The 20,518-nt window shown below is 43.9% G+C and overlaps 1 protein-coding gene across 2 annotated transcripts in view; it reads left to right on the plus strand.

The window, feature by feature from the left end:
* Nucleotides 1–20,518, plus strand: part of TXNDC11 (thioredoxin domain containing 11) — a 100,800-nt gene that overhangs the window by 42,231 nt on the left and 38,051 nt on the right. For both annotated transcript variants that reach the window (XM_073362418.1, XM_073362419.1), the window contains one exon: nt 12,518–12,630. In XM_073362418.1, the coding sequence (XP_073218519.1) occupies nt 12,518–12,630 (113 nt within the window). The remainder of the gene's footprint in view (nt 1–12,517; nt 12,631–20,518) is intronic.

Consider the following 20,518-nt stretch of genomic DNA (forward strand, 5'->3'; position numbering starts at 1 on the left):
TTAGTCACCTGCACTGAATTTTTCATTGTTTTATTATATAAAATTGTGTAATTTAAATCCGATGACTCATGTTTTATTTTTGTTATAATTCGGTTTAGCATAATCTAGTTGAAACTACAGTAGAACCTCAGAGTTACAAACACCAGAGTTACAAACTGACCAGTCAGCCACACACCTCATTTGGAACCGGAAGTATACAATCAGGCAGCAGCAGAAACCAATAAATAAATAAATAAATAAAGCAAATACAGTACAATACTGTGTTAAATGTAAACTATTAAAAACATAAAGGGAAAGCAGAATTTTTCTTCTGCATAATAAAGTTTCAAAACTGTATTAAGTCAATGTTCAGTTGTAAAGCTTTGAAAGAACAACATATTTTGTTCAGAGTTATGAACATTTCACAGTTACGAACAACCTCCATTCCGATGGTGTTCGTAACTCTTGAGGTTCTACTGTATTGAAAACTGAGTACAGTAGGAACTGTTTTAAGTGAATATGCAAGAGACAAGCCAAAACTGAACATTTAATAGAGGCCATCTTATTCAGTTTGCACACTACATAATTTTTTTTAAAAATGAACTGTAATAAATGGCAGAGATGAGTGAGAGAAAGGAAGCCTGGGTGCAGCTAAATCCACACTAAAGGTTGCCTCACAAGTGTAACTCATATCTTCAGTCTCTGCTTTAAGCTTTCCTGAGGGTTGCTAATAACATTTTGCATCTATCTATCTATCTAGTTTATATATATTTATTTTTGCTGGTCACTTGAATTGCTCCTAATGACATGGTTTGTTGTAATTAAACTAGAAAGAGTGTGAGAAGGAATGAAATAATATGATCAACCTATTTGGGTTGGTTTATTGTTTTTTTGTTTCTCAAAGACTGTTCAGGTGACCACAGAAGAACACACGTGCATATGATAGATTTCTGGGATAACTGTCCAAATTACAATTACTGGAAATGTTTGTTTTTCATTCTTTTATTCTTCAAACCTTTTCATCATTACCTGCAGTACTTATGTTTTGGAGAAGTAAAATGGGTTTACTTCCTTTGACCCAGCTATGGCTGCATCTGAATTCTGTATCCTCTGACATTGCACTACTAGGGTTGCCAGGTATCTGGTTTTCGACCGGAACGCCTGGTCGAAAAGGGACCCTGGCGGCTCCAGTCAGCACTGCTGACAGGGCTGTTTAAAGTCCGGTTGGTGGCGCAGCAGGGCTAAGGCAGGCTCCCTGCCTGCTTTGGCTCTGCATGGATCCTGGAAGCAGCGACCTGTCTCCCCTCCAGCTGCTACACATAAGGGCATCCAGGGGGCTCTGCACACTGCCCCCACCCCAACCGCCGGCTCCGCAGCTCCCATTGACCGGGTACCGCTCTGAGGACTTAGTCACTTGAAAAAAAACTGCTTTCATTAGTTATAACCATAACAGTATGCTTTTCAGATATGTATGAGAATTTTAAATTAGCACAAGAATCAACTCTATGACGTCTGAGGACTTGTCATCCAAATTCCACATAAATCCTACATACTGTGAAACACTGCGTAATGTTGTGGGATCCAAGTAAGTCCTGGAAGCCATTTTGATGAAAGCATCTTTAGTAATATATGCACTTGTATGTAAGGGTATTTGGTGTGTTTGTTTGTTGTTCAACATAAGCACCTTACAAGTAAATTTTTACTTGTAAATATTATGCAAACAAACTTTTAGATCAACTTCTTATAAGGTATTATTACCTTCCCATCATCACTCTGATGTGGCTTGGCAATCCTAAAGCCTGGCTCAAATTTCAGATTCTAAAGTATGTAAGTTTTCAATTCTTTATCTAAATCCAATGGATTGTTTGTGTGCCTATGCAATTCTTTCTTGAGGTGACCTTTTTAAGAATCTTTAACTCCAATTTGTCAGCTGTTTCTATAAATTGCTTTTGGTGACTAATAACTGGTGACCCTCATAGTTCCAGATATGGATTTGTATAAGCTTCTTAGCTGGCAATTTTTCTCTCCCTCTTCCCTGTCCTCCACAAAAAATTACATTTGACTAGTATAGATATCTTTAAATGCTTCTTTCTTGACTCCTTGCTTGGAAATGACTTCTGTCTATCTAGTCAGCTGCTGCTAACTATCAGCAATGGCTTTTTCAGTTTTGGCTTTTATGAACTATTCTAAAATCCTAGATGATGTTATTATTAGTTGTGTAAATTACAGATGTCTTTTTCCTTCTCCCATAAATCTTGTGAATTACGTTACAGTCAGATCTCTTCACTTCAGTAGTCCCGGCAGGCATTAGAGGTTTTTGCTGTGTACAGTATTACTTTGCTGGGGAATCTCTGAGATAGAATTCTTTTCTTAAGGTGAATCCTTTGCCTGGTCATCCTGAGATTTGCCTTTGACTTCCTTTGTTCTCTTCCCTTTGGTGGTGACTGCAACATTCATCTTGTAGGCTCTACTGTGTTTGCTAACTTCTTCTGTATCATTAAACTGTACAGACATTTCTGATTATACTGTGTTGTGTAGCTTCATCACTTGTGTTACTGCATCCCTACTATATTCCCTGAGAAGCCTTAAAAGGGACAGAGGTCCAAAATGTTAGAATATTCAATTTTATTTGTGTAAGGCAACTGCAAATTCTTAGGTAACTTTATAGGAGTCTAAGACCCCCCAGAATATTTTTTTGTTTTTAATAAGTAATTACATTCAATGTCTTATGTATGGTTCTATTTGACTCTATTTGGAAAGATGGGGTGACATTCATACAGGTGCAGAGAACTGGTGCAAGGCCCTTGAACACTTAAGTTCTGCATAGAATTGCTCGCTTGCTGGCTAGGCAGCTGCACAAAGGAGCTTGTGTTCCCAGTGCGTGCAAAGAAAAAAGGTCTGCACACTGGCCCCAGATAGTCCAGTATGCAAGGCTACATTGAACACGAGCTAGAGGAGGGACTGCAAATCTGAGTTTTTGTGTGGATCCAGTAACCCAGACAACAGGCACAGGAATTGCTGTTGCCCTGCTCCAACCAAAAACTGGAATATCAACCTAGTCGTCCTTTGGAGTGGATTTTACTCAAACCTGTACACATGAAGTGGATTTTATCCAGAGGACTTGATCCTACCCCAGTTGATTTCAGTTGTTCATGGAGTCCATAGCTAATAAATTATGAGGTGGTGTGTGTTAAGAGCCTTATTGGCTTGAGTTGGGGATGGCTACATTATTCTAGAATGGTAAAGCCACTTGTGACTTTTGCAAAAAGAAAAGGAGTACTTGTGGCACCGTAGAGACTAACAAATTTATTTGAGCATAAGCTTTCGTGAGCTACAGCTCACTTCATTGGATGCATTCAGTGGAAAATACAGTGGGGAGATTTATATACACAGAGAACATGAAACAATGGGTGTTACCATACACACTGTAAGGAGAGTGATCACTTAAGATGAGCTAATACCAGCAGGAGAGCGGGGGCGGGGGAACCTTTTGTAGTGATAATCAAAGTGGGCCATTTTCAGCGGTTTTGTGGATCATTTCAAATTAGCTGCTAAATCTTCATATTTAATCATGCTGTCATGTATTTCATAGATGTCACATATTTTACAGAAAAACAATTTTAAAAATGTTTTAGAGTTTAAAAAGTTTTTAATTGGTACATTTTTTCATATTCCTCCACCCAATAGAGCCAGGTTGCCTTACTTAGCAGTCTTGCTGTATAGACCACAGAGGGAGAGAGAAATTATAACTAATACATCTTATTAGTGGGGGAGAGGGGCAGGGGGAAAATAAGGAAATGCTTCTCTAGTAGGTTTTTTCTTGTTGCACTTGTTTGTTTTTAAATGGAGTTTGTTTGAAACTGCTGGGAGGTTTGGAATATGGGAAGTAGCCTCTGCAATGATTTGCTGTTTGTGTTACTGTGGTCTGGTCCAGGCACCCATTGGGCCTGGGCCATCGGTTCCTGCCATGGCCTGCCCCATGAAAAGTCTGTTGGATGAGGTGGTGATACATGCCAAGTGGGTTTATGAAGAAAATGTTCTACAGCAGTATTTGTTTATTATACAAAAGATGGTATATAAGACTATTGGATTTGATTTAATAGCAGAACAGCATATGATGAAAGTGAAAGCAGGATGATTATAGTTGTGACAAAGAGGATATTTTCTGTAATATTTTTATGAAGACTATGTATGCCTCAGTTTCCCTCTGTACTTTGCATTGCATCCAGTGGACACAAGTGTTAACACTGCTCTTGAAGCAGCATAGGAAACACATGTGTCTCACTTTGCTGTTTGGATGGAATGAATCTGTCGCTGAGAAACTGGTCGAAACCGAGCTAGAGCAATAAAGAGTTTAGAGAGGCAATGGAAGCCCTGAGGACTGAATGATCTATGCTCAATATGGGGAGGCTCCAGCAGGTGAAGTTGTGAACTTGGCATGGTCCTGCCTGGAGACAAAGAACTTGTGACCAGCAGAGGATAGAGTGGGCTTCTGAAAGAGGCTGGCTGCTCTCACCTACGACTGATAAAGAGGTCCGAGTGGATAGACTCCTCTACAGCTTGGCTGGTTAATTGTGCTGGCTTGGCCATAGGGACTGTGTTTTAGCTTTCATTTCTTTATGCTATACTAAGGACTTCCATTGCTGTGTTTCAGTTGTCAAAAAACCCTACTCTGTTTTGAAAATGCTGCTTAGTGTCATTTCAGATGCTTGCTGTGGTGCATTAGTCCCTGAAGAGTGCACAGTTCTCTGACCAGGAGTGTATCTCAGTGTGGACTTGCAGGGGAGAATTCATAGCATACAACAGTAGTGGTGAAGCCAGAGGCTCGGTTTCGGAGGTAGTAAGGTTGTATGGCCTATCCTGAGACCCCTTGTGGATCTGGCACACTACAGGGTTTCCTCCAAGAGACTATTCAAAAACTGTAGCACCGATCCTGTGGATCCATGATGGTAATGAAATATGACAGTTTTGGCAGCTGCACTCTTTTGATGGCCACTCTTTGTGACCAAGTGGCTGGAAAAGTACTGCCTTGTGGGAATTGGCTGCTGGAGTTTGGGTCATTTGATTCCCCCTTATTGATTCAGCAGCATAACCAATAGGTGCTTGATTTCAAGCATGTGAGTGGCCCTGTTGACTTCAGTGGGACTGTTTACGTAGTCAAAATCATGCTCAATTAGGGCTATGATCATCAAGGGGAGGGTAGGACAGACATAGTAAAACTGGAATATGTTCACTTCAGTTTAAACCAAAACAATATCTTTGGAAGTGATATTTGTTTTATGCTTTGGAAGACTTCAGTGATATATTATTTTTAAAAAGCTGATAAAGTAGTTGTGTTGGCAGAAGGGAACTAGTGGAGGGAGTCAGTTGAGACCATCAGAGATTCATGATAAAGGCACTGCTGTGCAGTTTATCACTTGGTTTAACACAGAGATATCACTTGTGTGTGTTTTAATGTGCGTTGTTTAATTCTGAGCTGTGATGTTGCAGCAGTGAGTCAAAAGGATCTCATGGTGCCAGAACTGCGACTCATACCATTCATAGTTTCTAACAACATTTTATGTGTTCAACATGGTACTAAGATGTAGCTGTATTAGAATATGTGGCTCTCAAATGATGCTATAATACACATTATAGAGTTACATAGGCAGACTTCTTCACTGAGCCAGATAGAAAGTAATACAAAGCCTTTTGGTTAATCCATAAATCTTTTAAAGGGTACTCCTGGGGGAATTCTGCACCACTGTGCATGTGTATATTTAATGAGCCCTACAGACTTCTATTTTTTTGTTAGGCCATGTCAGGAGACGGGGTCTGTGGGGTGCTGGGGGTGGGGTGGGGTTAAACAGGGATTCATAAGGGCTAGTGTGGGAGGACAGACTGGGGTAGGGGCTGAATGGGAGTGGAGGCACAGGGCCACTGGGGGAGGGAGATGCAGACACACGGGGGGAGGTGGGGCAGAGCTACATAGGGACAGGGGAGTGGCTGGGTGAGGGCACAGAGACACCTGGGATCAGGAGCAGATGTACCTTACTGAATGGGAGAGGCTAGGGGTCATCCAGAGTCTGCATGGGGGAAGCTCCCTAACAATCCCTCCCTGCTCTCCCCCCTGCCACGTTCCCCGCAAAAAGAGACAAAAACTCCTGTTCCATACTTTCCCACCCAAACCCAACAGCCCTCCAAGTTCACACCCAGGCTCCTGCCCAGCAATTTACTTCCCTCCGTTATCCCTGATTCCCCTTTGCACTGCTTCTGAGGGGTGTGGGAAATATGGTTCTGTATTGGAGTTTAAATGAATTATTACTCAGAGTTCTGTATTTATATGCCTAGTAAGGAATCTATTTGTTAAAAAAATTCCTGAATCTTTTTTGTTGTCTGTATTGTTACAGACAGACTTGCTGACAGGTATTTTGAAATAAATGACCAAAAATAATTGAAATTGGTGTGATTCTAGTGTGTTATTTTGACAAATGAAATATGCAGAATTTTGCAGAATTTTAAAATACTGTGTGCAGAACTTTTAATTTTTTGTGCAGAATTCCACCAGGAATAGAAGGTGAACAGTGGATGAGTTAGTCAATAAATATATAGGTATTTATTCCCAATTCCCTTATGATAGTTTGTGTTCCTACCCTTCAAATACCCCCTTCGCCACCTCCGCTCTGGGCCACTTTCATGAGAGCATTCTCAAACAAGAAGTGGTGTGTCTCTTACAGCGAGGAGAGAGCGATTAGGTTCCTCTTCAGTAGCAAGGGAGGGGTTTTAGTTGACATATTTCCTAGTCCCCAAAAAGAAAGGCAGTTAGAGACCCATTCTTAACCTCTGTCATCTCAACCAGTATATTCACAAACTCAAGTTTCACATGGTCATGGTGGCATCTATTATAATTCCATCCCTGGAAAAAGGACACGTGGTTTACAGCTCTCAACATGGATGCCTGTTTTCACATGGACATTTACCTCACTCTCTGACACTTTCTCAGATTCATAGTTGGCCCCGACCACTTTCAGCATAGAGTACTCCCTTTTGGCATTGCTGCCACCCACAGGGTCTTTACTAAGGTGTTCTCTGTTGTAGTAGCCTATAGCAGATGATGTGGTTTTACCATCTTCCTCTACCTCGATGATTGGCTCTGTGTTGCCAGGTCCATCACAGCAAGGGCTTACATGCCGAGAGACAGGTGTCAGGCTATGAATGTTGTCATAGGCCAGATCATAACCAACACCAGAGTGCCTGTCATGACCCCTCTCTCTTCATGCGCTTACATCACACCTTTTGGAAGACTCCACCTTCATTGCCTACAAGTGTGACTTTAAACTATGTACTCACCAAACTGACAGTCCATGAGCACCATAGCTACTGTTCCCTCCCAAATGATATTGTCCCATCTGGTTTGCATTGGCATTCCATTCCTCGCTTCCTCACTAGACAGGACAGTTGTTTCCAATACATCTCTCTTGGGTTGTGGAGCTCACATAGACAACTGTGCAGTGCATGGCATCTAGACATCTCGAGAGTGCAGAATGCACATCAATGTTCTGGAGCTACAAGCAGTTCAAAGAGCTTGCGTAACCTTTTTCCTGTTCCTCATAATGTCAGACAATATTATGACTGTCTCTTACATCAACAAACAAGGAGGCGAGAGATATGCCCCCCATGTGTTCAGAAGCAATCAGCCTGTGCAACTGGTATGTCAGCAATCAGTTTACCCTGTTGGCAGTGTACCTTCCAAGAAACCAGAATGTGCTAGTGGACTCTCTCAGCAGACACTTTGATCACGACTGGGAGCTTCTCACCTCTGTGGTAAACACTTTAGCTCTAAGAGGGACTCCCTGTTTGCTTGGGAGGCCAACAGGTCTCTGGTGGAAGTGTAACATATACTGTTCCAGAGGAGCCCTGGGTTACCACTGGAAGGATGATGCTCTGCTCCTCTCATGGTCAGATCATCTGAACAATGCCTTCTCTCCACTACCACTTCTGCCTCAAGTTTTGTGCAAGATTTGGCAGGACAATGCACAGCTTATTCTCATTCTCCCCCGCTCCCCCCCCCCCAGTGCAGACATTTTTGGTTTCCGAAGCTCCTATGCATGTTGCCTCAGGCACCAATCATTATTTCTACATTTCCTGATCTCCAGACTCAGGGAACAGCAAGATTAGACATCTCAAGCCATGTCTGCTTCATCTCAATGCCTGGTTTTTGGATGGGCACTATCCTTTGAGCAATCGTGTTCTGAAGCTGTACAAAACATCCTTTCTAACAGCAGGAAGGATTCCACTAGGAAATTATATCTAGTCAAGTGGAAGTGTTTCACTGTCTGGGCACTTCAGACTTATTTCTCCAGAAGCCACAGATATTCCTTTCATTCTGGACTATATTCTTTCCCTGAAGACAGCAGGTTTGTCTCTCAGTTCCTTGTGAACCTTCTTGGCAGCATACCATTCACCTTCACGGGGCTACTCAATCTTCGCGCCCCTTCTGACCAGCAGATTCTGGAAATGCCTAATCAGAACCTTTCCTCCTACAAAAAAGCCTACTCCTCAACGAGACTTGAACCTTGTTCTCTCAGTATGCACTAAGCCCCCTTTTGCACCATTAGGTTCTTCTCCATGGCTCTCCTATCCATGAAAGTTGCATTCCTGGTAGCCATCACCTCAGCCAAGTGGATTAGTGAGCTTGGGGCGTTGATGGTAAATTCTTCTTACACTATATTCTATACGGAAAAGGTTTAATTAGCTTTACATTCTAAATTCACCCCTAAAATAGTTTGAGTTTTGTCTGAACCAGTCTATCCACTTGCCTGTGTTCTTCCCAAAACTTCATGCATCCTCAGAAGTAAGGAGGCTCTATTCCCTCAGTGTTTGGTGAGCCTTTTACCTGCAGAGAATGAAAACAATCAGGAAACCTCCTAGACCAGGGGTTCTCAAACTTCATTGCACTGTGACCACCTTCTGAGAACAAAAATTATTACATGACCTCAGGAGTGTGGACTGAAGCCTGAACCCCCCGCCCTGAGCAGGGGCAGGGGGTGGAGGCTTGTAACCTGAGCCCCGCCACTCAGGACTCAAGCCCTCAGGCGTGGGCTTCAGCCCTAGGCAGTGCGGCTCAGATGTCAGCTTCAGCCTCAGGCCCCAGCAACTCTAACACCAGCTCTGGTGACCCCAATAAAACGGATTCCTGACCCACTTTGGGGTCCCGACCCACCGTTTGAGAACCACTGCTGGCCTAGACTATTTTGTCGACATAGTGGAAAGGGTGAGGGGTCAGGCAATATCCTCTCACAGAATCTCAAAATGAATCTCGGGCTGTATTTTGTTCTGCTATCAGCTGTTTAATTTTTCCCCTCTTCATGGAGTAAGAGCTCATTCCGCATGAGTGCAAGCAATGTGTATGGTGTTGCTTTGAGGTGCCTCTACTGCTCTTTGTAAGGCAGTTACATGGAGCTCAGTGCACACATTTGCTAGATACTGTGGCTTGGTACAGGACTCCTCTGCTGATGCATCTTTTGGAAGAGCAGTCCTTTGTTTGGCTCTGCCATCTACAGCCTTGTACCTTCCTCCTATTTGAGTACTACTTGTCAGTTACCCACAGTGGACTACATAGAGGGACCAACACTTGAAGAAGAGAAAGTTACTTCCCTTATAGTAACTGTAGGTTCTTTGAGATGTGTGGTCCGTATCTGTATTCCACTATCCACCATCCTTCCCCTTTGCTTTGGATCTTCTCTGATTCACAGTAGAGAAGAACTGGAGAGGTGGTTGGTCCACCCCACCCTTTATCTCCTTGTTCAGAGGCACGAGGTAAGCCATGTGCAGACCAATAGACACAGGTTTCAAAATTCTCCAGGTGTATGGAGCATATGCATACCCACAGTGGAATATAGATAAGGATTATAGATTTCAAAGAACCTACAGTACTATAAGTTTCAGAGTAGCAGCTGTGTTAGTCTGTATTCGCAAAAAGAAAAGGAGTTCTAGTGGCACCTTAGAGACTAACCAATTTATTTGAGACTAAATTGGTTAGACTCTAAGGTGCCACTAGTACTCCTTTTCTTTTTGTCAGTACTATAAGGTGAGTAGCTTTCTTTTATTAGACACTAAGTGCATGACCTTGCACTTGTACTATTTCATCCCACTTCTGTCACTCCAATCTTCAATGTCATCCAGAGCTTCCTCACTGATATGTGAAAGTCTGTTTACACTAGAGTTTTGTAGTCAGGCCCATCTCTCTTCTCAGGCCTCTGCCTGAGAGGGTAATTGTTGGAAAGATGTATAGTTTAGTGGTGAATGACAGTCTTCAGCGTTGACATTACTCAACAAATTATGTATCTTATTTTTAAATATTATTCCAACACCCAGCACCTGTTTTTATCTATCGGAGGAGGATTAAAGAATTAATTTTCAATGGTACTTTCCAGCATATACCCCTGTTTCACATTTGGATGTCAGTGCAGAAGTGAAATCCTAAACTGATTTAAGGGATTTTTCCCCTGCATCATATGTGATTTTTGAGTTCTCTAAAAGAATTCCCTTTTTTTTCCCCCCCACTCCCAGTTTCAAAAATTGGCTAGAAACAAACAGTATTCTGATATACAGTATGTCTGCTGCTTCTAATGGGCACTGTGAAAAATTAAATGAAATAAAAAAGTAAAATATATAGTATAGTAACATACAAAATACTTCCAAATGCTCTCGGAGAGTGAAGAAAAGCCGTTTAATATGGCTGATTTTGTTTTCTGTTCCTGTGTTTCAGCGGATCATTTTCAATTACACATGTGCACTAACATGGTTTCATTGCAGTTAAAGATAAAAAGTGAAATGGAGAACAAATTAAAACCATACAGTTCAAAGGCCATTCCTTGTTTTTCCAGTCCTCATTTTGAAGGTGGTGGCCTTTGTTATTTCACGTTCTTATAAAACATAGTTATTTTAACATGATGCCATGTGTTTTTCAGATGTGGAAGAATGCAGAATGTTTTTATTGAATGTTAAAAGTCAAGTAACAATCATGTAAACTCCTAAATGCTTGTGTCTAAATGTGGCAACTAGAGATATGAGGATAGTACATGTTTCCTGTATATGATTGCAGAAGGCTAAGCTGGCTTTTCTGTTGTCCCATCTTTCAGTAATAATACAATGTAATTTACAGTGATAATTTGGTGTATAGAAGGTATATGGCTGCATAGGTGCTAAGCACTTACTTTGTAGTCATTTTAGAATGATGCAGAATAGTTATATTTAAATGGATCGCTGATCCCTTTATTTTATATTTATATTCCTTTATTCAATATTTCAAACTCAGGAAGAGGATAAGTAGACTCTATGAGTGAAGGAGGCTCAGGTAATATAGTGCCCACTTACGTCTGGATCTCCATGGCATCCACATAGTACTATGAGTGCATTCACAGGCTGATGAAGTTTTGATCTGATTGTTCGGCTTTGTGAAGGAGGCTCAGGTAATATAGTGCCCACTTACGTCTGGATCTCCATGGCATCCACATAGTACTATGAGTGCATTCACAGGCTGATGAAGTTTTGATCTGATTGTTCGGCTTTGTGAGACAATCAGAATGTTAATTTTATTGTAACAGATTTTTCTCAGAAATGTTGCATGAATGAACAGAAAGCTTACTTAAATTTAAGACGTGTAAATTTATTAGGGGGAATCATTTTGTATGTATAGTTGAGATTATGTTTTCCAATGTGCTTTACTTTGCATTTATCAACATTGGATTTCATCTGCCATTTTCTTACCCAGTCACCCAGTTTTGTGAGATCCCTTTCTAACTCTTGACAGTCAGTTTTGGACTTACCTATCTTGAGTGATTTTGTATCATCTGCAGATTTTGCCACTTCACTATTCACCCCCTTTTCCAGATAATTTATGAATAAGTTGAACAGCACAGGTCCCAATACAGATTCTTAGGGGCATCCTCTCTCCATTGCAAAAACTGACTGTTTATTCTTACCCTTTGTTTCCTGTCATTTAACCAGTTACTGATCAATGACAGGATCTTTCCTCTTATTCCATGACTACCTACTTTGCTTAAGAGCTTTTGGTGTGGGACCTTTTCAAAGGTTTTTTGAAAGTCCAAATATACTATCAACTGGATCATCCTTAACCACATGCTTGCTGACTCCTTCAAAGAACTCTAATAGATTGGTGAGGCATGATTTCCCTTTACAAAAGCCATGTTGACTCTTCTCCAACATATCATGTTCATCTATGTGTCTGATCATTCTGTTCCTATAAACAAATGGAGTAAGCCAATATACTTCTCCTGTTTCTTGTTTTGTCATGTCTTGCTGTGTGACATGAGGTTAGCTTTCTGCCTCTCTGTTTCCCTTTCTGTACAATGGAGATAATGATAGTTACCCTCCTTAGTAAAGTACTTGAAGATTTACAGGTGAAAAGCACTACATAGTTGTTAAGTATTATTATAATAAAATCATTATTGTTTAAAGGGAGATAACAGTATTAACATACCCTTCTCCTTCAGTGTTTCAAAATTTTATTAAAACTGAAAATTTACACTTTCAGATTACCTTGGAACAATACATTTTGGAGTGATCACGGATAAACAAATTGCAGAGGAGATCTCGTTGACGCACTCAGGAAGTGTGTACCTTCATAGACATGTCAACACTTCGCTTGTGAGTACTATTATTATTACTTAACATTTATATTTCAGTAGCAACCAGAGGCCAACTAGGTTGGACCCTTCGTGCTAGGCACTATATAAACATAGAGTAGATGACAGTGCTTCAGAGAGCTTTCATAAAGCTATTATGTGCTAGAATGCAGTGTATTTAAGAACTGACATTTCCATAGTGTAGTATCTATTGTCCTTCTGTGGAAGATAAAAATAAGTAATTGTGTTTGGTTTTTGTTAGTTTTAAATAGTGGATGCTACTGTGTTTGTACAGTGTTTTTAAGAGTAACATACCACTCAGTTTCATTCCTGATGTTGGCCTGACACTTCATAGCAGAAATAAGAGTGTCCATACTGGATCAGACCAATTGTCCATCTAGTCCAGTATCCTGTTTTCCGATAGTAGCCAGTGCCTGTCAGATGCTTCAGAGGGAATGAACAGAAGAGGGCAATTTTTTGAGTGATCTATCCCCTGTTGTCCAGTCCCAGCTCCTGGCAGTTGGAATTTTAGAGACACCCAGAGCATGGGATTGTGTCCCTCACCATCTTGGTTAATAGCCATTGATGTACCGATTCTCCATAAATTAACCTAATTCTTTTTTTACGCCAGTTATACTTTTGGCCTTCACAACACAACACCCCTGGCAATGAGTTCCACACATTGACTGTGCAGTGTGTGAAAAAGCACTTCTTTATGTTTGTTTTAAACCTGCAGCCTATTAATTTCTTTGAGTGACCCCTGGTGCTGGTGCTTGTGTTATGTGAAACAACACATCCCTATTCATTTTCTCCATACCATTCATGATTTTATAGACCTCTGTCATATCCCTCCTTAGTCGTCTCTTGTCTAAACTGAATAGTCCCAGTCATTTTAATTTCTTCTCATATGTGGAAGCCATTCCAGATCCTGTAATCATTTTTATTACCCTTCTCTGTAGCTTTACCAGGTATAATATATTTTTTTCGAGATGGGGTGCCCAGAACTGCAGACCCCCAGACACACTTGGATCCTGGCCAGGGAGATCCCCTATACAGCGGCCTCCACAGCCCGCTGCCCCTCCGAGCATATGCCAAGGTGTGGAACCGCCAACGCTAAACGTAAGGAGAGATCCCATCATGAGAGCAAGAAACACTCTCATAGGCACAAGAGCAGATTCCTGCAGCAAACTGCTCATGAGGGACATGTTCTCGCCCCATGCCGTGCCAGGTTGGGTGAGATATTGTGCACAGGTCCCATGGAACCACTGCTAAAGATTCCCCTGCTGGAGGATAAGGCTAAGAAGAATCGGGATCTGTTGATATCGCTGGTCACCTTGGTACTGGGACTATTAGAATGTCTATCTGTGAGCGCAGGTTCAGATACTCAGATGGTGGCGCCTTGACACCATATGGACAGACCAGGCCTGACCACGGGAACAGCTCCCTCCAGAGTCTCCATGGGAACCCAATGGACTCTGGGATGTATGGAGACTTTCTTGTCTCCAGAGGTGTTTCTGCTGTACCCGCAATCCCCACTCCTCTCAGGCCCTTCCATTCTCCGGGACATTACCACACCAGAGTATGAACTGCTGCTCCTGCTGCAGGAGAGGCACCTTCCCTGTTTGTTGGACCAGAGACCTCTGGTACCAGCAGTCCTGCTGTTTCAGTCGGAACTGTCATCTGACTCGGAGGAGTCCCAGGATGTAAGCCAGCCAGTTTCACCCTCGCCCCTCAGGCACCCCTTCCTTGCCCAGCTGTGACCCCTCCCCAGATACCTCTTCCCCTGGGGCCCTCCCAAACTGATGGATCCCACGTTCTGGCCCTACTGGAACCCCTGGGACCCATACTATAGGTAGCAGGCACCATCACAAGGGTCCTATCGTTCTTTCTTCGCGAGGCAACTGGCTCCATCAATTTACGAGGAGGAAGATGGTACTGCCGGTTCTGACCAGAGCCTCCTTGTCACTGGTTGAGACAGTCATCCTCTTGCCGCTCTCTCTGTCGAATGATTCTCGGCATTATCACAAACTTCTGCAGAGTGGCTACTGACTTACATATCCCACTGGAGGAAGTCCAGGACCCCCAACACATCCTCCAGTCACAGGGACCACTCCAGTGGCTCTCCCTATGAATGAGGCTATCCTGGAACCAATCTGAACGGTGTGGGACACTCCAGCATTGTGTGCCCCAACCCCCAAAAGAGCTGAGAGATGCTACTTAGTGTTGCACTAAAGTGGTGGACTTCCTCTTCACCCACCTGGCCCCTAACTCATTAGTTGTCCAGGAAGCCACAGAACAATCCCATCAACACCCCCAAAAGTCCACTCCACCAGACAGGGGGTCAAAAAGATTGGATCTCCTGGGCAGGAGGGCCTTTTCATTGGCAAGTCTGCAATTCTGCATAGCAAACTACTAGGCTCTGTTAGCTAAGTACAACTTTAACACATATGGCAGGCTAGCAGAGTTTAAGGACAAGCTCCCTGTGGAAGACCAGGCCCAGTTTCAGGCCCTAGTTGACAAGGGTACACTGGTGGCGAAGGTGGCCCTCCAGGCAGCTGTGGATGCAGCTGACACCGTTTCCTGTTCCGTAGCCCCCAGACCAGTGATGCACAGGGATTTCTGGCTTCAGTCTTCAGGGTTTCTGCAGTAGGTCCAAAACACCATCGAGGACGTCCCTTTCGTTGAAGCCAGTCTCTTCAGTGCTCAAAAGGATGCATCTCTGCTGTCCTTGAACTCATGCTTCAGTAACCCTCACTATTATTAGACTTGGTTGTCTAGATGGGAACCAAGGGCTGGAATGCCTAAAGGGGACAGTGTTTGTCTTCTTTTTAACCAGTGTGGTACTGTAGCAGCTCTTTTATTACTGGCTTGGTGAATCTAATTATACAATAAACCACCAGTTTTGGGAATTGTCTGCCCTATTGCTTCCAGTCTGCCCTGAGTGTGGCATTCTCATTGTGGCACATCTAGATACCTGGTTACACTAGGAATCTGTGTAAACGAACATAAGCCTGTTTTGTCATGTACCCAGATGATAAATTTTATAGGGGCGAGAATGGACTTGGTAGCTCTGTGGGCCTTCCTCCCGACAGACCGCTTTGTGGCTATGAGCACCCAAATCATCCACATCTGTTGTAAACCCCTCATGACAGTCCACCGGTGCCTCTCCCTTTTGGGGCACATAGCAGCTTGTATCTACATGATGTCCTTTGCAAGACTCCACCTGCGATGCCTACAAACCTGGCTCTTCCTGACCTGCAAGCCAAACAGGAACCACTTAGACTCCAGAGTCACCGTTCTCTTGGATGTTCGGACCTCTCTTGTTTGTTTGTTCATCCAATCCGTCCAAGGTCATGATCGGGACCCCCTTAACCCCCCCCCCCCCCGCAGGCCACCATTGTGACGTACGCTTCCTTTATGGAATGGGGTGCCCACGTGGACGCCAAGGGAAGCCAGGCTACACATAAATGTCCTGTAACTTAGGACAGTCCACTTTGTCTGCAAAGCCTTTCTTCCCGTCCTTTGTGATCTCCGCATATAACTTCTTTCAGATAACATTGCCACAATGGTCTACATTTACAAGCAAGGAGGGATCAGGTCTCATTTCCTCTGCTTGGAGTTGCTCAGACCATAGAATTGGTGCATCTGAAACCAAGTGACCTTACAGACTGCATATCTGCCATGCACCCAGAATTCCCTGGCAAACAGACTGAGCAGGAGTTTCCACATGGATCATGAATGGCACTCCATGACACACTATTGACTGACCTCTTCACATAGTGGGGTACCCCCAGCTGGGACTTTTTTTCATCACGTGAATCGCAATCTCCTCTTGTATTGCTCCAGGGGCGCGGTAGTCAAAGACTCTCAAGGTGATGCTCTTCTGCTCCTATGAATAGGCCACCTCTGATATGCCTTTCACCCCCATCCCCCATTTCCCTTTTGCATCAGGTTCTCAGGAAGGTGCATTGGGACACAGCCACCATCATCCTCATAGCACCCTGCTGACCATGACAGTTCTGGTTCACAGATCTGAAGCTCTCCACCCATCCACCGATCAGACTTGATTATTCCAGGATCTTCTGATGCAATTCAAGGCAGCTCAAACATCCTAACTTAGGCATACTTCACCTCACAGCCTGGTGTTGGGATGAGCATCTGACATAGACCATTTGTGTTCTGTGCCAATCCAGCAGATCCTTTCCCAGAGCAAAAAAAATCCACCAGAATGTGCTATCAAGGAAAGTGACGTCGCTTCTTGGAGTGGGCCTGCTGCCCACCATTCCCCAGACACTGTGACTATTACTGGCATCCTGATTACCTCCTTGACCTGACAACATCAGGTTTAGCTTTCAGCTCTATCTGTGTGCATCTTGCTGCATTTAGCACCTTCCTTCCCACCGTGGATGGATGCTCCATTTTTACACCCCTATGATGGTACCATTTATGAAAGGCCTTCTCAAAACCTTCTTGCCAGTCACCAAAACCACCCGTCAGTGGAACCTTAACTTCGTCCTCTCAGCCCTCACAAGACCACCTTTGAACCTATAGTAACCTGTACCATGACCCACATTTCTGTGAAAATGTCATTCCTGGTTGCCATCACTTTGGCCAGAAAGGTCAGTGTACTAGCAGCCATGATTGTGACCCACCCTACACAGCAGTACCCCTTATATCCTCGGTCGGAAGCATGAGGAAACATACCACATGTGTGGGTCGTGGACATTGGTTAGAAAAAACTTCTGGACTCAGGCACATGGCATGCATTCACACCTACGTGTGGAATACAGATAGGGACCACACATCTTGAAGAACCTCCATTTACAGTAAGTAACCTCCTCTTTCCTCCCCATTAAGGTTATCCTTAGCATGATTATCCCTTATGGCCGCCAAATCTTTTTCAGAGTCACTGCCTCCTAGGATAGAGTCTCCTCATCATAGTATATTAGGATTGGAGGGGACCTCAGGAGGTCATCTAGTCCAACCCCCTGCTCAAAGCAGGACCAATCCCCAACTAAATCATCCCAGCCAGAGCTTTGTCAAGCCTGACCTTAAAAACTTCTAAGGAAGGAGATTCCACCACCTCCCTAGGTAACGCATTCCAGTGTTTCACCACCCTCCTAGTGAAAAAGTTTTTCCTAATATCCAACCTAAACCTCCCTCACTGCAACTTGAGACCATTACTCCTTGTTCTGTCATCTGCTACCACTGAGAACCGTCTAGATCCATCCTCTTGGAACCCTCTTTCAGGTATCCCCCTTTGAAAGCAGCTACCAAATCGCCCCTCATTCTTCTCTTCCGCAGACTAAACAATCCCAGTTCCCTCAGCCTCTCCTCATAAGTCATGTGTTCCAGTCTCCTAATCATTTTTTTGCCCTCCACTGGACTCTGTCCAATTTTTTCACATCCTTCTTGTAGTGTGGGGCCCAAAACTGGACACAGTAGTCTAGATGAGGCCTCACCAATGTCAAATAGAGGGAAATGATCACGTCCCTCGATCTACTGGCAATACCCCTATTTATACATCCCAAAATGCCATTGGCCTTCTTGGCAACAAGGGCACACTGTTGACTCATATCCAGCTTCTCATCCACTGTAACCCCTAGGTCCTTTTCTGCAGAACTGCTGCCAAGCCTTTCAGTCCCTAGGCTGTAATGGTGCATGGGATTCTTCCATCCTAAGTGCAGGACTCTGCACTTGTCCTTGTTGAACCTCATCAGATTTCTTTTGGCCCAATCCTCTAATTTGTCTAGGTCCCTCTGTATCCTATTGCTACCCTCCAGCGTATCTACCTCTCCTCCCAGTTTAGTGTTATCTGCAAACTTGCTGAGGGTGCAATCCACGCCATCCTCCAGGTCACTAATGAAGATATTGAACAAAACCGGCCCCATTCGGTTGGGGCACTCCACTTGATACCGGCTGCCAACTAGACATGGAGCCATTGATCACTACCCGTTGAGCCCGACAATCTAGCCAGCTTTCTATCCACCTTATAGTCCATTCATCTAGCCCATACTTCTTTAACTTGCTGGCAAGAATACTGTGGGAGACAGTGTCAAAAGCTTTGCTAAAGTCAAGAAACAACATGTCCACTGCTTTCCCCTCATCCACAGAGCCAGTTACCTCGTCATAGAAGGCAATTAGATTAGTCAGGCATGACTTGCCCTTGGTGAATCCATGCTGACTGTTCCTGATCACTTTCCTCTCCTCTAAGTGCTTCAGAATTAATTCCTTGAGGACCTGCTCCATGATTTTTCTAGGGACTGAGGTGAGGCTGACTGGCCTGCGGTTCCCCGGATCCTCCTCCTTCCCTTTTTTAAAGATTGGCACTACATTAGCCTTTTTCCAGTTGTCCGGGACCTCCCCCGATCGCCATGAGTTTTCAAAGATAATGGCCAATGGCTCTGCAATCACATCTGCCAATTCGTTTAGCACTCTCGGATGCAGCGCATCTGGCCCCATGGACTTGTGCTTGTCCAGCTTTTCTAAATAGTCCCGAACTACCTCTTTCTCCACAGAGGGCTGGTCACCTCCTCCCCATGCTGTGCTGCCCAGTGCAGTAGTCTGGGAGCTGACCTTGTTCGTGAAGACAGAGGCAAAAAAAGCACTGAGTACATTAGCTTTTTCCACATCCTCTGTCACTAGGTTGCCTCCCTCATTCATTAAGGGGCCCACACTTTCCTTGACTTTCCTCTTGTTGCTAACATACCTGAAGAAACCCTTCTTGTTACTCTTAACATCTCTTGCTAGCTGCAACTCCAGGTGTGATTTGGCCTTCCTGATTTCGTTCCTGCATGCCCGAGCAATATTTTTATAGTCTTCCCTGGTCATTTGTCCAATCTCCCACTTGTAAGCTTCTTTTTTGTGTTTAAGATCAGCAAGGCTTTCACTGTTAAGCCAGCTGGTCGTCTGCCATATTTACTATTCTTTCTACACATCAGGATGGTTTGTCCCTGTAACCTCAATAAGGATTCTTTAAAATACAGCCAGCGCTCCTGGACTCCTTTCCCCCTCATGTTATTCTCCCAGGGATCCTGCCCATCAGTTCCCTGAGGGAGTCAAAGTGTGCTTTTCTGAAGTCCAGGGTCCATATTCTGCTGCTCTCCTTTCTTCCTTGTGTCAGGATCCTGAACTCGACCATCTCATGGTCACTGCCTCCCAGGTTCCCATCCACTTGTGCTTCCCCTACTAATTCTTCCCAGTTTGTGAGCAGCAGGTCAAGAAGAGCTCTGCCCCTAGTTGGTTCCTCCAGCACTTGCACCAGGAAATTGTTCCCTACCCTTTTCAAAAGCTTCCTGGATTGTCTGTGCACCATTGTATTGCTCTCCCAGCAGATATCAGGATGATTGAAGTCTCCCATGAGAACCAGGGCCTGCAATCTAGTAACTTCCGTGAGTTGCCAGAAGAAAGCCTCGTCCACCTCATCCTCCTGATCCGGTGATCTATAGCAGACTCCCACCACGACATCACCCTTGTTGCTCACACTTCTAAACTTAATCCAGAGACTCTCAGGTTTTTCTGCAGTTTCATACCGGAGCTCTGAGCAGTCATACTGCTCTCTTGCATACAGTGCAACTCCCCCACCATTTCTGTCCTGCCTGTCCTTCCTGAACAGTTTATATCCATCCATAACAGTACTCCAGTCAGGTGAGTTATCCCACCAAGTCTCTGTTATTCCAATCACATCATAATTCCTTGAGTGTGCCAGGACTTCCGGTTCTCCCTGCTTGTTTCCCAGGCTTCTTGCATTTGTGTATAGGCCCTTGAGATAACTTGCTGTTTGTCCTGTTTTCTTAGTTTGAGGCAGGAGCCCTCCCTGGTCGCGCTCTCCTGCTAGTGCTTCCTCCCTGTATCCCACGTCCCCACTTACCTCAGGGCTTTGGTCTCCTTCCCCTGGTGAACCTAGTTTA

Source organism: Lepidochelys kempii, chromosome 10 (genome assembly GCF_965140285.1).
Source record: "Lepidochelys kempii isolate rLepKem1 chromosome 10, rLepKem1.hap1, whole genome shotgun sequence".
Lineage (NCBI taxonomy): Eukaryota > Metazoa > Chordata > Testudines > Cheloniidae > Lepidochelys > Lepidochelys kempii.